Genomic DNA, 17,769 nt, shown 5'->3' on the forward strand with positions numbered 1-17,769 from the left:
GCAAGCCTTTCCCACCGGATTAAAACAAGTTAGATAAGCAACTACGTTTGTCTTCTACGATTGTGATAATGATACATCCCAGTTGGATGCTATCTAAAATTTAGTATAGTGATTAGTGAAATGAAAAGAGCCCATGGGCAGCATATACCCAACCGACAATTTGAAAAGCCCATGGGCCTACACGATTCTGCTGGAGACAAGACAACGGTACTTGATTGATGAGAGGCAACCGCGTCATGTTCTTCACGGTTTCTTTCTATATATGCACAACAAAGGATAATGTAAATATTTTTAAGAAAAAGTATAATTAAGTAATTTATACAAAATTTATCAGATGTATTATTATTGTTTTCATGTATCTCGTGCTTTGATCACAACTCATTCCTTATCTAAATAAAGGATTCAAGAATTTTGACTACTTTCAAAAGACGCATTAATGAATTAAAAAAAAAAAAACTAATATTTTATATTAAAGTTTACTAAAAAGATATTAACATTAACTCAATGGTACTTCAAAATTCTTGTGTAAAAGTTTTTATATTTTTTTATTATCAATTTATATAATTTAGACCATCAATGAAGTTAAAATAATTTTTTTATAGTAATGAGCTTTAATATTCATTAGATTTTTAGGTCAAACTATTTTATTTAGTGTAGTGATTTATCCTACTATAGAGTAGAATAATTTATATTTGTATAAGCTTTTTAGAAAGAAAAAACTTCATTATATAGTAAATGAGATCCATCCATCGATATCAATAATAATATAATCCCCTAATCTTAGAGTTTGGAACAAAAATATTCATTATAATCAATTAAACGAGAACTCAAATGTACAATTCTTATTTTTATTTAGAGTTATTAAAAAATGTAACGAAAATAAAATCAAAGAATACTAATATATTCTACCAATTAAACACTTTTAAGAAAAGTGTTTATAGTAGCATTAGTTGCTAACCCATGCTTTAAAATAACTAAAATAAAAATTTGACAATGGCATGTTGAAAAAAAAAAGAAACACTTAATTAATACTTTTTATTTGTTAAAAATACTGCAAGAGATTATTAAGCAATAATATATTATTATCACATTATTTTTCTAAAGATATTTTACTGTAATTTTTTTTGTCAATAATTAATTATAGTAAAATGATAATTGATTATATAATGAATATGATAATCTATTAAATATAATTTAAAAAGAAAAGTTTACATTTATTATTAATCAAGTGTCGAAAATAAAGCTATTAATTATTAGAAATACAATGATTTACTCATTTTTTTTTTAAAATAAGAGAGTAAATGTAAAGTATTGAAAAGAATATTAGAAAAAAAGAGAGTAAAAATAGTTATGGCTTATATTTATCTGAAAAGCGGTGATTGTGTTGTTTCATTCCTCTAATTAACTACCATGAAATATAAAAACCAATCGTGCCTTTCTCTAAGAGCTTTCTCTCAAAGCTTTTCCAGATTCTTCAATATTTCATTATCCTTCATTCAAGATGCCTCTGGGAACCCTTGAAGTTTTTCTTGAATATGCCAAAGGCCTTGAGAACACAGATTTTCTCTGTAAGTTCTTATTTACACACCCTTCATAATCTCTCATTAATCTCATCTCAACTTTTCTAATTTTTTTTTTCTTTCATATTTTCACACATGCACGATCTGATGGAGCAGCTAACATGGACCCTTATGTCATCCTCACATGTCGCACCCAAGAACAAAAAAGTAGTGTTCAATCAGGTACATATTAATTATTTGTACGTTTATACGATGATTTATCCTAACGATGTTATATCATTATAGTTTCATATACGATGATTGATCCTAACTATATTATATCATTATAGTTTGGTTTAAACTATTTTTTGGTCTCTAAGTTAAGTTTTGATGTTCAGTTTACTCTCCGTTTTTAAAAATGTCAACCTTTAGTCCCTATGATATGAAAAATGTATCAAATCAGTCCTCATGACAGCACTTAATGAACAATAAATCACAAGTTTTCATACCTAGGTATCCAATATTTTGTGATTTGTTAACGGAAGGTGTTATGAACAACAAATCACTTAATGAAAAACTTGTGATTTGTTAACGAATAGGACTGTTTTGATACATTTTTCATAGGGACTAAAGGTTGACATTTTTAAAATCGGAGACTAAACTGAACATCAGAACTTAACTTAGGGACTAAAAAAGGGTTTAAACCTTATAGTTTCATATACTATGATTGATCTTAAGGATGTTATATAATGCAGACGAATATAACTGTATTCAACTAAATTTGTAATGTTTTATTTGGTATTATAATCAAACTTGTGAATGCAGGTAAAGGAAGTAATCCAAAGTGGAATGAAAATTTCATATTCAAGGTTTCTGAAGGCGTTAACGAACTGAGATTAAAGATCATGGACAGTGATAACATGTCTACGGATGATTTTGTGGGAGAAGTTACGTGAGTCTTTTCTGCCTGATTTCTGTCTCAGCATAGGAAATTAAATCATGCTTAAGAAAAACTTAATTATTGTTTTAATTAAGTAGACTAATTTAAATTGTATTATAGCATTACGTTGGAGGACTTGTTCAAGGAAGGGAGCATTCCACCAACTTCATACAATGTTGTGAAGGATGACCGTTATTGTGGGGAGATTAGAGTTGGCCTCATTTTTAAGCGTCAGGTATTATTATTATTATTATTTTGTTCTTATTTTGTTTATCATGTTTATATATATAGATACATAATTGTACGTGAAAACTGCTGATAAATTCACCAACATTTTTTATTTATAGTTAAAATTTGTTGTGAATCATAAATTTTGATGAGTACTACATTTTATTTATTGAGTATCTCTTTATTTTTATAGTTTTTTTTTTATATATAAATTTTATCTAGTAGGAAATGAATAATTAAGTTGAGTAATTTTTATAAAAATCATCTTAAAGAACGTATCTTTGAGTCCGAATGAATTAGAGGAATATTTATAAATGAAAGTTATATAGAAGAAATCATTTAATTATATTTTTATCATATAGATCATGTTTAAAATGTATATTAATTTTAAAATTCTTTAATGTGATTGAGATGGGTGCATAAGATTGATGTTAAGTGACTCTTGAAATATATGAAATTCACTAAATATTTTCTTTGGGTTTGTTAATGAAGGAACGCAGGGAACGCGGCATGGAGGAAGATTTTGGGGGATGGAAGGAGTCCAATTGCATATTCTAAATGTATTTACTGCACTTCTGAGTGTTTGAGTATTATTTATGGTGTGAGGACACATTAGCATTAATAAGAGATAAAACTATGTAAAATATATTTATTTATTTTATTGACAATTATTAGCTGTTAATATTTTGTTAATAAGAAGAGTTGAATCTACAATTTTTCACATTTTTTTTTCTTTTAAACTTTTTAAACCAACCTTATAATTGAGATAAGAGGACATAAGAGTAATTTGATGCTAATAGGAATATAAGTGAAAAAGAATATTGTGTAAAATCCTTAAGTTAACTTAAAGATTATGATGAAGAACATTTACTGGTGGATGTTTTGATAAGGTGACCAAACTCCATGAAGAAAGATTGATGGCATAATGAGGGATTAGATTTAGTTACAATGTGCATTTGAGAAATATTATATTCTTCTAATAATATTTTTTTTCTATCAATCTTTCTAAGAGAATCTTAAGGAGTTTTTTTATTAAAACAAATTAGGTATAAAAATGGGGGCATTTATTTAATAACTGCTTTGTATCAAACGCCCACATTTTCTAGTTGATTATAACACCGAATAGATTGGAAAAAAGCAGACAATAGTTCCAAATCCAAATTCCTAAAAAATATTTGAAAGATGGTACAATCATTTCTTTATAATTGTTAGCATATGCCTTTTATAACATTTTCGGATGGCGAAAGAAAATAAGAAATAGTAGGAATTAAACCAATTAATAACTTGACACAGAGAGTAGAGTAGTTAGATAGTGTGACAAGAACAGTTGGACTTGTGTACCTCCTTACTTTGCTCACCTAGATCTTCTCAACAAACACTAACCGAGACCTTATGTTCACAATGTATTTACAAATGTGACTGGGAAAATAAAAGGATACTTAACGACGAACATTTTTGCAGTCTACAAAAGTATAACTACATACCAACAGTAGTTATCTTGGAGGTAGCAACAAACATCTAACTAGCTTACCTTTGAAAATTATTGTTGCACTGAGAAAAGTGTGTTTGAGGATCAACTCCAGCAAAACCTTGAAGACCTGTTTTCTCCAAGGGTAGGAATGGAGAGCTTACTGATGATTGCTGCCCTGTCATGGACTTAACCCCTGTATCATGGAAAAACGAGAAATCGCTTTGTGAAAAGCTAGATGATCTGAAATCTGGCAACAATGAGACACCATCCCTCCGTTCATGATAGTTAGCAGTTTCCGGGAAACATCCTTGGAGTGTTAAATTTTCCTCTACTGGTATCGCTCCTGTAAGAGTCTTAAATGCAAATTCTAAGCATGGGTCTGACCAAGAATTCATAAACGGTGCACAATACTGTAACTCGGAATTGTCATGGTTTACAGCTCCAGTTTCAATTAGTTGCTGCTCCGTTGTAACAATTCCACCCTCAACAGCCTGTCCATTTTGCTTTAATGGCTCTTCATGTGCTAGTGTGTTTATATTCCAAGAATGATGCACAGGTTGTGTTATGTTTCCAGTGAGACTGGGTTCCACATCAAAATTCTTAAGAATGTTATCTTGATCAAGATAAGATTCCCTAGTTGTAAAGTTAGAAGCATTTTCATAAGAGATGGAGCCGGTCCTCAACTCAGGTTGACTAACCATATTAAGCTCCTTATTGAGCGAGGGTTGGTTCGAGTTATCATGAGCATCTTGATTAATGTCTGTCACCACAGTTCGATGCACTTGCCTATATGGGGGATTATCAAAGCCAGGAGGCAAAGCAGGCATTATCTCTCCACCAGCATCAACTGGAAAAGCACCAGTGAGAGTCTTGATGGCAAATTCTAGGCATGGATCTGACCAAGAGTCCCCAAACGGTAAGGGGAGCTTAGGCTCTGATCTCACATCACCAACATTTTCAACTTCAACTTTCTCCAATTGTTCCTTGTGATCGGTTTGGGCATCATATGAGTTCTCACTCCGTTTTAATGATTCTCCAAGTACTTCTGTTTTCAAACTGTCAGAAGCTTGAAGAAGAGTAGGCTTGGTTTCTTCCCTAGCGTTGTGATGATCAGACACTCCATTAGTTAGAGTAGCAGTGGCTGTTGGCTCTTCTTTACATGATTTTCTAGTGGAATATTCAAGAGCTCTTTCAGCAGGCGGTAACTCAGGTTCCAGGCCAGCAAGTCGCTTTGATAACCGCACAGGTACTTTGAGCTCTTTCGTTCTCTTGGGTTTATTAGAACGCACCTGGGATTTTCTATACTTGCTTCCTGTAACAGTGTCATGTAAATTGTTTTCACTATCCCTGCTTCCTGTAACACTGTCAATAAAAGACTTTTGAATATCAGTTTCAGGTCCGGTAGAGGTGCTTCTTCCCGATTCCATTTCAACCATCGTTTTCTGAACACTGTTTTCAGGGATTGTAGTGGCGCTACTCCCCTTAACACTGTCAATCAAAGCTTTTTGAAGATCAGTTTCAAGAATTGTACTGGCACTTCTGCCAATGTTTACTGAAGTGTTTTGAATATCAGTTTCAGGGACTGCCGCGGGGCTCCTTCCCGTACCATTGTTAACTGAAGCTTTTTGAATATCAGTATCAAGGACTGCAGTGGTACTACTTGCCCTACCATTGTCAACATAAGCTTTTTGAATATCAGTATCAGGGACTTCACTGGTACTCCTTGCCCTACCATTGTCAACCAAAGGATTTTGAATATCAGTATCAGGGACTGCAGTGGTGCTACTTCCCGTACCATTATCAACTGGAGCTTTTTGCATATCAGTATCAGGGACTGCAGTGGTGCTACTNATATCAGTATCAGGGACTGCAGTGGTGCTACTTCCCGTACCATTATCAACTGGAGCTTTTTGCATATCAGTATCAGGGACTGCAGTGGTGCTACTTCCCGTACCATTGTCAATTGGAGCTTTTTGTATATCAGTATCCGGGACTGCAGTGGTGCTCCTTCCCGTACAACTGTCAACTGAAGCTTTTCGAATACCGGTTTCAGGGACTTCAGTGGTGCTCCTTCCCGTACCATTGTCAATTGAAGCTTTTTGAATATCAGTTTCAGGGGCTGCAGTGTTGCTCCTTCCCGTACCAACTGAAGTGTTTTGAACATCGGTTCCAGGGATTGTAGTGGCACTTCTTCCTGTAACATTGTCAAACAAAGCTTTTTGAGTATCAGTTTCGGCAACAGTACTGGGTATATTATCAGCTGGTGGTAACACACCAGTGAGGGCATTGATTGCATATTCCAAGCTTGGGTCGGACCACGAATAGTGATATGCAAAGGACAGCTGAGGTTCTGTTTTCTCATCATCCATCTCTTCTTTTCCCCTTTTCTCCAGATGAGGTGCTGCTGACTTTTTCCTTTTATTTGCTGACTTTCCATTTATTGGGGCTTGATTAGCAAGCACTGTAGCTGGCCCACACTCACTTTGCTGCAATTCCACTTTAGAGTTCATTGACTCATGCTCAATGGCAGCTAATCGTTTTGAAGCACGACGAGGAAGGTTGTGCTCTTTCTTTTTACCTGATTTGTTTGAGCTGATTTGAATTTCTGGCTTTTTGTCTTCTACTTTATCTGTTTCTTGCTCATGTGGTTGTTCTTTAGGAGCTGCTTGGTCCACAGAAATATCAACATCTAGAGTGTTTCTACTTTTCCTCGTGTTTCTTTTTGGAACCTGAAGTGTCTGTTCATTGACCACATTGTTTACCAACTGTACAGATTTACTTCCAGCAAGTCTCGGTGATGACCGCTGAGGTACATTGAACTCCTTCCTGATTTTGGATATGCTTTGGTTACCGTGATTTTTCTCATTACCATTCTCCACTGCATTCACAGCACGGTCCTCTTCTTGCAAATCATCTGAAAAAAGTGCTTTTGCTGATTCCTTCAAGGATTCATTTTTCAAAAGTGCTGACCTACCTGGGTCAGATGATTTCTTCAGTTCACATGAGTTTGCAGCTCCATCTTCTAGTGAATGCATATTTGCAACAGAATCACCTTTAGGAACAGAAACAACCTTCGTTCTAGCCGAAACATTTGCATTTTGCTTTTTCCTTGGGCTATTAGCACTAGGTTCTAAGCTGCTTTTATCAAGTATTTCCGTGGCTGCAGTAAAAAGTTAAAAATAGGGAGGAATGGGCATCAGGTGTGAATGGTATATTCTTCATTCACAGAGTTGGATGAACTTGTAGTAAAATTGAATATACTTTAGTCATAAATAGTTTCTTACCTGCAGAAAGCTGTTGTGTGGGTGCAGACTGCTTCAGTTTCTGCCGTTTGGCAGCAGGTGGTGACTAGATTGAAAAACATGAAAGCATATAAAATCTTCTGTTAGAATTCTTAGATGCATGCATAAAAAAAATAATGATTCTCCTGATGCTATAGGATTGTTCTTTGTTAATCATTCAGAGTTTGGACTACTCATCATATAGCATTCTACAATTTTAGATAACTAAATCAACCAAAATCTATAAAGGCTACAACAATGCAAGTATGCAAATCTTAATATTAGGAAAATTCTTAAAATGCTAGAATTTTCCGTGAGTCTCAAATCTGGTGTGATTAAAAAATCCCCAGATTTCAATCACTTACTAAGAGCTTGGAGTAAGAACTAATGAAAAATAAGAATACTCCACAAAACAACAATAGTAAGATGGTAGTCATGCAAAAATATCTTACAGTTATGTTGTCTTCATCTTGGATTTGTCTTCTACTTGGCTTAAAGGCACATGACCGTATATCACCAGATGCAAGATACCGCAGTACATCCTTCTTAGAGCGGAATACATATCCACTCACTGGATCAATATAAAACTGTCGGAAGTGTAACCCAATTATAATTTATATAAGCATCAACTTTTGAAAAACTGTAAATGTAGAATTTTACTCAATAAACCAAACAACAGTTTTATTTGCAGCCCACTTCTCTAAATAGAAGACACAAACAAATCTATCTTTATTATGATATGTAAAAGGAGATCCTTTTGGCTGAAGTTTTTTCATACCGGATCTTTCCTAATGCCCTTGCCATTCTTCGAAATCTTCAATTCTTTTAACCACCCATGTGGTAAATCCTCCGGGATAGACTTCTCAACCACAACCTAAAACACCGAAATTTTTTGAAAATTAAACATGAACAATGTTACCAATATAAGTTATAATTCATAAAAATATTCAATGGATTAAATAAAGGCCCATAAATAATCAATCTTATAAAAGCTAGGTTATAACATTTTATTTGTAAACTTTCTATGCCTTTTGTTTGTAAAAATGTAAATGTGTTAGCAGCACACAATCCAAAAGTCGCAAAACATGAAATAGTTTATTCAACCTGAAAGACAGAGACAAACTACGACTCAAAATTCTTCCCACCCATAGTGTTCAACAAAAGAAACACAAGCCAAATTGTTGAAGTAGAAGTGCAAATAAACAAATACATAAACATCAGGCAATAAGATGAGGCAGCCATTTAAGTTTCATGAATGGGCCCCTTTTTTCTTATGGGGGCAACATTCTTTCATGGTTCAATCTTTGCGGTTGTACTTTCAAGTTAACTTTCAAACCATGGTCCTTTATGCACATTAAATAATCAATAGTCCTGCCATTTGGCGTGATTTTAGGTTCGTATGCCATGAATAATTCTAAATCATCAATCATATGCGTAAGATGATAATAAGAATCAATCTTCAATCTAATGATAGCATTCATAATTCATTAATAATAAACAGAAAAAGATTCAAGGAAAAAGTGATACAAACATCAATTGGAGAATCCATGTTAGTGAAATTCTTCTCCTTCTTCGGAGTGCAACTGCTGCCCTTTGGAGGGTCCGTGTTAGTGCCTATCTTCTCCTTCTTGGACAGGCAACTGCTATCGTTGGGAGAATCCAAGTTATTCCCATTCTTCTCCTTCTTGGGAGCACAACTGTTGTTGTTTGGAAAATCCATGTTAGTGCCCTTCTTCTCCTCCTTGGGAGTGCAACTGTCGTCATTTGGAAACTCCATGCCAGCACATTTTTTCTCCTTCTTGGAACTGCAGCTCTGGTTGTTTGGAGTCTGCATTTTACTGCATTTCTTCTCCTTGGAAGTGCAGTTCTTGCCATTTGGAGTATTTATCTTACTACTTTTATTCCCCTTCTTGGAAGTGCAACTGCTGTCCTTTACAGTTTCGAGATATCGTAATACCTCTGGTTTGGAGAAGAATTTATATCCTTTTAATGGTTCGATGTAACACTGAAACAAGAAAACATGTTTATAGTGAGAGATAAGCAGCTTTAATAATGTATCACTATTGATGTTAAGATGCCTGAAAAAAACATAAAATACCACCAAAGATTACAGAATCACATGAACACATCAATTAAAGAGTATAGAGTTTAGTCTTTAAGAGCAAATATGATTACCATTGTAAAATTAATTGAGCATGATCTTAAAAGAACTAACCTAAAATCCAGCTCACCAGATTTAGAACAACTGTCAGAAGTCAGCCAAATGGGGGAAAACAATAGTAATGTTGTAACTATCGTACATTTAAGTCATGAGTGTTATTAAGAATTGAGTTTAAGATTTTCAAATAAACTTCTGCTACACACAAATCTCCAAAAAGATATTCATGATTCAAGGCCAGAAACCTAAGAACAGTGCAAGTTATGCACTAATAATGTCTACCATATATTAGTGGCAGCAGTAACTACATGACTACATCAAGCCGATGTTTAAGGAATATAATATTAAGTTGCTACATGAATAACATAGACTAAAGGAAACATAACAATCTAAATGAGGTCGCTGACAATCTAAACAGTAACATCCAAATTAAGAGAACCTATCTCCCACCTTGTATCCAGATCCCATGTGTACACCACTCTTACGGATTCTGACTTCCAAGTTCCAGCCATCAGGTAACCATTCAGGACGTTCGTTACCATTTTCTGCACTCTGAAATTGTTAAAGATGAACTAAGTGAAAAGTGATAAAGTTTGTTCACAATGTTGCCAAAGGAAAACCCCCAACACAAAAAATCTTCAAAATTCATACCCACCTGCTGTTTGGAATTACAATTTGTGTTACTATTAATCTGTTTATTGGTTGCTTCAGACTTTTCAATATCAGGACTTTCCATTTTCAGAATCTGGGTTATGTTATTAAAGATGAAACAAATGGACAAAAGCCCTCAAAGCTCTGTACATCTCCCTTATTCCAGTAATCTGTTTCCACCGCCAAAAAACTTGCAGTCTGACTCGTCTAATTTAGTCAAGAGGGAGAAGTAACATGCAACACATATAAGGGAAGTAACATGCAACACGTATTAGGGATCACAACTTGTCCTCCAATGTAAACTAAGCTGTATTTTTCCCATCACCGATTAATCCCTGAAACACAAAACAACTCTCATGAATCATCAGACAGATACAACTTCAATGGACATGCATGTGCTAAAATCAAGAATAACATATGAACACTAAACGGATTCAGCACTCAACAACCCAGACAAAGTCACTAACAATGAGGACCACCTGGTCAGAATGAATTTCACCATCTCCCTCCCCACCAAACTGAAGATCGAATTTTTGATACGAAGAGCAAAAAAGAAAGCAAGAACATGCTTTAGCAAACCATAATGTTCGGTCCTTGGTTGGAAAACACAAAGGGAAAGTACAAAATATAATATAAATGAATCTAGACAAAACAGATGCATTGATTTTGACTAAAACCTCATCCAACCCTCTGCACCGCCTGGCCTCCGCGCCTCTTCCCCCAACAAATCATTAACAAATAAACTAAGAACAGAAATTAAAAATATGAATTACTTAGACGCAGCTGAAGCAAAACTTACACAGTACATAAAGTAAAAATCAAACTAAAAAAACAAAATTAGTTGTCGGATTAGGTAGTAGTTACAGTAAGAGAAAGAGGAATTGCTGGATCCGGCGATTTTTGGACAGAGTGGATGTGAAATTGCGGGTTGTGGGAAGAGAGGCGAGGGTATGATAAGAGAGGGTCTTCAGAGTTTTGAGGATTGCTTTTGATGCTTTTATTTGAGTCTCAGTCCACACGAATCCGCCTTCCAACCCACGTGTTCTATTGAATGAAAGATTGAAATGCAACACACTTTTTATTTTTATATTTTTATTTTATTTAAATTAAATAAACTTGGCTTCCATAACACAGTATGCATGCATCCTTCTTCTTCTTCTTTTTAGTCTCATTATTTTCCAAAATAAATACACCATACACTGTGTATTCAGAAATACTTTTAAAGCGTAACAAAAATAAAGTATTACTTAAATTCAATAAATAATTAGATATATCTATTTATTGTTGTTTATAATAGTACATAAAATATAATTAATTCTACAACATAAAATATCTATGACATAATTTATATGAAATGGTGTGAATAATAGAAAAGATTGAGGTAATAAAAGAAGGGATGATATCTAATAAATAAAACTTGTTGCATTTATTTTAGTTGGAATGGGCAACCAATTTTTTTCCTTCACCTAAGTTAACTTTTCCAGTATTATTTACTCTCTTACTACACATAAATAAATAAATTTACACTTCTTTCCTTTTATTACTAATATTATAGAAATTTTCAAATTTGATCATACTTTTTATTATTATTATTTTGTATAAAAAATAATAAAGAGAGTATTTTGTTAATCTTTGTAGTAAAATAATACTAGTATTTGATAGATTATGAGTGTCATGTATTATTATTTTCTGTTGAATTTAGTTCTTACATTTAAAAATTTGTGTTTGAAGTTTGATCTTAATTAAATATAAAATGAATTCATAAAAAATAAATAAATGTAAGTTTATTTTATAAAATTATTTTGTATGATTAAATTAAATTTAAAACTAATATATAAATTATAATTTATAATTTTAATAATATGTCAAGTTAAAATTAAAATTAGTTATTTTTTAATTTTTTTATCTAATTTTTATATGAAATTCATATAAAGTGATTATTTTCTCTTCACTCCTTTACTAAATAACACACTATATTAGAAAATAGTAATTAAACACAAAAATATTTTTTACACTTTTAAAAGTAAAATCACAAATAAATGTAAGCACTGAAAAATCTAATACAAAAGTATATTATGAAGTATTATTTTTCTCTCTTTGAGTTAATTGATTAAAAAAAGAGTACTCTTACATAAAATAGTATCTGTAGTCTTTCAGGTATGCATTGCAAAACTAAAGATATATTTTTTAATTAAAATAAGTATTTATTTCTATTACTCTATAGAATATGTATATCTTCTTTTCTTTTCTCATAAATTAATGTAGAAGTGGCAAAACGTACTAGTCTAATCCATTTTAGTCTAATTGATATTGACAACTTGTCCTACACACAATGGATTGGATTGGATTTGTCAATTACTTTTTTTATTGTTTATCTTTATTTTGTTTTTAGTTTATTTTAATTAATTTTCAATTTATGAAATATATGTTTTTAGAATTTTGTTTATATACATATAAATGAATATTAAAAATATATTTAATCCTATAAAATATTTTCTAAAATTTTAATTAGATATATGAAAATAATTATACATTTACATTACTTTTTTGCATCCAAATAATTATAAATTACACTAAAATAAAAAATAATGTTATAATATATTAGTGAAAATATAAGCACTATGGCTTGATTTTTTTTATGATAAAATAAAAAACACAATTATTATTTAAGTTTGAAAAAAGGTCAAATAAAAAAATGATTTAATTTAAACAAAGGGTGACTTAAAAGGTAGTATTTATAAAATAGTTATTTTAATTTCAAAAATTATTTAAAGTGTAAAATTGAAAAATAAAAGTGAAAAAAAAATGTTTTAAACAATTTTTTAATTGAAAAAGTAATTAAATTTGAAAAAAGACAAATGTGAAAAAAAAATCCCTTAAGATATAGTACTAGGAAAAACACATGCATTACAAATATTATTTTTTATTATAACAAAAAGTAATAAAATTATTATATTTATAGTTATAAAAATAAATATCGATAATTTGTTATAAATCTTTTATAGATAATTTATATCTGTTGTGAAAATAATTTTTTAATTTAAAAAAAATATTTTAATTTTAGAAAATGATTAAATTTAAAAAAATTGATAAATCAACAGTTAAATAATTCTAAAAATTTACTTACAATAAATACTTAAGGACAAACGCTTAAATTAGGTATAGCTTTTTAGTTGGTACATTTTAGTAAATTGTACCAAATTTTAGGTTATTAAAAAGATTTCTGTTAAAAAAAACTAATTTTAAATCAAGATATTTTAATAATTTTAAAATTTAATTTAAAATAAAAAATAAAAAATAATTTATTTATCATCTGATTGGTCTATATGTGGATAGTTATTATCTTTTATTTTATTTTTCATTTTAAAAAATAACTACTTTTTATTTTATTTTTTATTTTAAAAAATAATTACCTTTAAAAAAATATATAATAAAAGATAATAACTAAATATTTTTTATTTTTGTTTATTTTAAATTAAATTTTAAAATTATTAAAATTTCCTTAAATTTTGCTGTTATTTTTTTTAATGGAAACTTTTTTTAACTTAAAATTTGGTACATTCTATTAAATGTTTCAACTAAAAAAAATCTTTACCTAAATTAACAAACCTCATGTATAAATAAATATAATAATAATAATAATAATAATAAACTTAAAATTAATATCAATATTAAATATTAATATAAAAATAGTAGGTAACTAATTCGACAGAAAATTGCACGTGATTCTCATTAGTTTTAATAAAAAAAATGAAACTATTTTCTGAAAATTGCTATTCTTAACATATTCACCACAAGTATATGTGGTAGTTCTAGACAGTGCGGACTCTAATCCAGTCCAACCAAACAAAGCCCAGTCAGTAACGGCAAAAAGTCGTTTGCTTCCATTCACGGTTAGCTTTTCTTTCTTTCTCTCACAATTTATCGACTTTCCCTGCAAGATTAGGGCATTCAAAACTCAATACTTACTAATCTTCCAAAATCTCTGGGTTCTTCTCACTTCCCTCACTGAAAGTTATTACTTTCTCGTTATTAGGGTTTGTTTTTTCTTCCGAAATCCCAGATTTTCCCCTCTCTGTCCTCAATTTGCACACTTAACTCGAGTTTTACACTTTCAGTACTGGGAATTTCAAAGGGAGTAACTTAATCATCGTTCTTGTGTGTTCTTGTGTTCGCTTTTCAGATGGCTTTGCAGGACAGGTTAGACAAGTTCAAGAAGCAGCAAGAGAAGTGCCAAGCGACGCTGTCAAGCATTGCAGCAAGCCAAAAATCTGCCTCACATGGCTCGGCCAATGGAAAAAACGCGCCCCCTGCAGTGAAGTTTTCGAACGACACGGAGAGGCTTCAGCATATTAACAGCATACGTAAAGCCCCGGTGGGTGCTCAGATGAAGCGTGTTATTGATCTCCTTCTAGAGGTACCTATCCAAATTGCCTTCAACTATATTGGTCTTTTTGTTTCATTGGGTTTGAATTTTATTCTCACTTTTTTATGGTAGAAGAATTAAGATCTGTCACTTGCATGCTTTGGGTTGTCAGCATTTTAAGTCATTTTTGGATAAATATTTCAACAAACACTTGGCATTGTTTGGATAAAACTTCTCAGAAAACACCTGGGCATTGTTTGGATAAAACTTCTCAGAAAACGGGCATGTTCAATTAAGCTTCTCAAGAAACACTAACACTTAGCTCTTACTTGGATAAATTTAAAATTTACTAGTCAATAAGTAAAAATTATCTTATGCATGAAGGTAAAATAAACTTTTGGAGAAGTTAAATGAGAAAACTTCTATACAAGTTGATTTAACTTATTGGCCATTTTTATCTTTTTCTTATAATTTCTATCTACTGGTGTTCATTAAGAAATTTATCCAAATAAAATTTCAGTTCCAAAAATCAAAACTGTGTTCCTAAATCACCTAGGGTAGATTTTTATTTTTTTATTACTGTAATAGTCTACGGGATGTGTATAATATAACCATAAAAATCCACACGACATGTATAACCATGCTTTTGTTTCAGTCTTCTTGAAGTTAATCTGTGGCTAATGAATCTGAAATGGTGATTGATTGATTTGTTTTATCATACTCTTATCTTCATGTGTTTGCCGACAGACAAGACAAGCTTTAACACCGGAGCAGATAAACCAGGCATGTTATGTTGACATAAAGGCTAACAAAGATGTCTTTGAGAATCTTAGGAAAAACCCGAAAGTGAATTATGATGGCCAACGATTCTCTTACAAGGTTACTTTTATTCATACCGACATGATATATCTGTAGTTCTTAACATTCATTTATGTGGACGGTCCTTTAGGAAATAACACGTTTTACATTTTTCGATTGCTTTTGGTCTATAGTCAAAGTACGGTCTTAAGGACAAAACAGAACTTCTTCAACTGATACGTAAGTATCCTGAAGGCCTTGCTGTTATTGACTTAAAGGATGCTTACCCCACTGTGATGGAAGACTTGCAGGTAAGATTACTTTTATTAGGCCCCCCCCTAACATTGAGCATTGTTTTGCATTGATTTTCCGGGACATTGGTTGTTTTGTTCCTAGACTAGATGTATGTAATAATTTCTTTTACATTGGACTCATGTCTACATAATGTTTTTTTTTTGGAGAAACATGAGTACACATTGGTCTGCTTTGAAAATATTTTTTGCCACCTTCTCCTAACATTTACTCTATAGCATTTAGGTTAGCACCGAAGAAATCAAAACAATTTATTAATCAGTCATTAGAAAATCTTGCTCTTAAGGTGCTGCTAGTTTCAGGGCAGTTCAGCCTTTCCTGATACACATACTCGAGTTGGACTTTGGAGCTGTATTAACGGGCATAATTTCAAGTGTTCATACTGCATGAGTTCAATTTGAAGGGCATCCTGCCTAGTAGTAGAAGAAAGTACATTGAAATTTTCCTCCTTTCACTTATCTGCATCTGTTTGGTCTTTCCTCCTTTCCAAGACCTACCTTTGTCTATTTTCTTATTGAGGTTTAAATGTTGCTGAAATACGTAAACAAGAATACAGCCATTTGATGAAGTTGAATTAAAATCAAGGTTATCAAACTCGCGAGTTTACGTAAACTCGTGCTCGTAAATTCAATTCGTTTTCAGATGAAAAATACTATATAAATAATATCTTAATTCAAATAAGTCTACAAAATTATATAACTTTAAATAAATAAAATTTATAGATATATTGTTCATAAAAATAAATATTGTAAAACATAAATACTTGGATTATTATCATTAATTTTGATGTATTTCATTAAATATATAATAAAAAAAGACCAAATGATCTTGTTTTTTTTAATTTTTCTCCTTTTTCAAGCTCGTAGAATTGCTTCAAACTCGTGATTCTACACGATCCTACCGATCTCACAATTAATTTTACCAAGTTTACGCAAAAAAGAGTTTATTTTCGAGTTAACTCGGAAGCCATGTCTGGAAACTTAAACTCATAAGAGTTTAAGAATTAATTCGAGAGTTTGATAACCATGATTCAAATGACTTCAGTTAGTTTACTTGTAGTGCTAGTTAATGTTTTGGCACAAATTGCAGAGTAAAAATAATGCAAATAAATGTTTTTCTCATGGAATAGGACCTTATAGAGTTTTCGGTTTCTAGGCTTTGAAAGCTGCGGGGCAGATTTGGCTGCTGTCCAACTTTGATTCACAGGAAGACATTGCCTACCCTAACGACCCCAAATTGCCGATTAAGGTGGATGATGATCTAAAACAGCTTTTCCGGAGTATTGAATTGCCTCGTGATATGATTGATATAGAGAAGGATCTTCAAAAGAATGGAATGAAGCCCGCCACCAACACTGCAAAGAGGAGGAGTGCAGCACAAATTCAAGGCATTTCTTCCAAGCCCAAGCCTAAGAAGAAGAAGAGTGAAATCAACAAGAGAACGAAGCTGACCAATGCTCATCTTCCAGAGCTTTTTCAAAACCTGAACAATTCCTGATCAGCTCTCAACTAGTGTTATATTAGTTCAAATAGATAATGTATCAGACAGACTAAACTAGATTAGTAGACTGAAATAGTCAGGAGGTTCTTGCTGCTCTGTCCTAGTCTTATTTGTTTACAATTTTTATTTTTTATTTTATACATCAAGGCTGCAGCTAATGGACTGTTGTGATCTGTAACAACTCGTAATAATTTGTGAATCCTTGTATATTAAACCGTGTTATATTAATTTTCTTAGTATTGTAACTTTCTGTACATTAATTAGTAGAGATCGAAAGTTCAATTCCTTTCATCAAGCGAAATAAAAGATTGTGTTTAAAAATTTCATTTTGATTAAAAATAAAATCAATTTAAAATATAAATTTAAATTATGAGGGTAATTAAATTTAAAGTCATTGTAATTTAGTCTGGTATACAAGTAATTGAAAGTTATTGTTCCATAAAAGGGAATATTTTTATTGATCTTGAAAGGTTTTACGTACAATGATAATAATGTCTGTAAAGTGTGTTATATCAGTAGAAGGCTCGTGTTTGAGAAATATTTAATGAGATAAAAAAATGTATAA

General features: G+C 31.7%; 3 protein-coding genes across 6 annotated transcripts; 2 read left to right on the forward strand and 1 right to left on the reverse strand.

Moving 5' to 3' along the window:
* Positions 1-1,396: 1,396 nt before the first annotated feature.
* On the forward strand, positions 1,397-3,360 carry LOC106767831 (elicitor-responsive protein 3). 2 transcript variants are annotated; one of them, XM_014652785.2, is made up of 5 exons: positions 1,397-1,568; positions 1,677-1,742; positions 2,325-2,451; positions 2,560-2,674; positions 3,160-3,360. In XM_014652785.2, exons 1-5 carry the CDS (start codon positions 1,502-1,504, stop codon positions 3,223-3,225), a joined length of 441 nt encoding a protein of 146 aa, XP_014508271.1. In that variant the 5' UTR covers positions 1,397-1,501; the 3' UTR covers positions 3,226-3,360. The 2 variants fall into 2 exon arrangements, with proteins under 2 accessions (XP_014508271.1, XP_022640053.1); XM_022784332.1 differs by having other exon boundaries at positions 1,414-1,568; positions 1,646-1,742.
* A 574-nt stretch (positions 3,361-3,934) lies between these two features.
* On the reverse strand, positions 3,935-11,247 carry LOC106768326. 2 transcript variants are annotated; one of them, XM_022784331.1, is made up of 10 exons: positions 11,093-11,247; positions 10,233-10,563; positions 10,028-10,129; positions 8,951-9,424; positions 8,198-8,293; positions 7,872-8,006; positions 7,423-7,486; positions 6,414-7,298; positions 6,014-6,332; positions 3,935-5,980 (listed from the first exon to the last, which is right to left on the reverse strand). In XM_022784331.1, exons 2-10 carry the CDS (start codon positions 10,311-10,313, stop codon positions 4,195-4,197), a joined length of 3,942 nt encoding a protein of 1,313 aa, XP_022640052.1. In that variant the 5' UTR covers positions 10,314-10,563; positions 11,093-11,247; the 3' UTR covers positions 3,935-4,194. The 2 variants fall into 2 exon arrangements, with proteins under 2 accessions (XP_022640052.1, XP_014508896.1); XM_014653410.2 differs by having other exon boundaries at positions 3,935-5,933; positions 6,030-7,298; positions 11,093-11,246.
* A 2,765-nt stretch (positions 11,248-14,012) lies between these two features.
* LOC106766842 (general transcription factor IIE subunit 2) lies at positions 14,013-17,418 on the forward strand. Of its 2 annotated transcripts, none has more exons than XM_014651607.2 (5): positions 14,013-14,121; positions 14,412-14,645; positions 15,342-15,473; positions 15,587-15,703; positions 16,860-17,418. In XM_014651607.2, the coding sequence occupies exons 2-5, from the start codon at positions 14,412-14,414 to the stop codon at positions 17,199-17,201; spliced, it is 825 nt and encodes a 274-aa protein (XP_014507093.1). In that variant the 5' UTR covers positions 14,013-14,121; the 3' UTR covers positions 17,202-17,418. The 2 variants fall into 2 exon arrangements, with proteins under 2 accessions (XP_014507093.1, XP_014507094.1); XM_014651608.2 differs by lacking the exon at positions 14,013-14,121 and adding an exon at positions 14,128-14,265.
* The last annotated feature ends 351 nt before the right edge of the window (positions 17,419-17,769 follow it).

This window comes from Vigna radiata, chromosome 7 (genome assembly GCF_000741045.1).
Source record: "Vigna radiata var. radiata cultivar VC1973A chromosome 7, Vradiata_ver6, whole genome shotgun sequence".
Classification (NCBI taxonomy): Eukaryota; Viridiplantae; Streptophyta; class Magnoliopsida; order Fabales; family Fabaceae; genus Vigna; species Vigna radiata.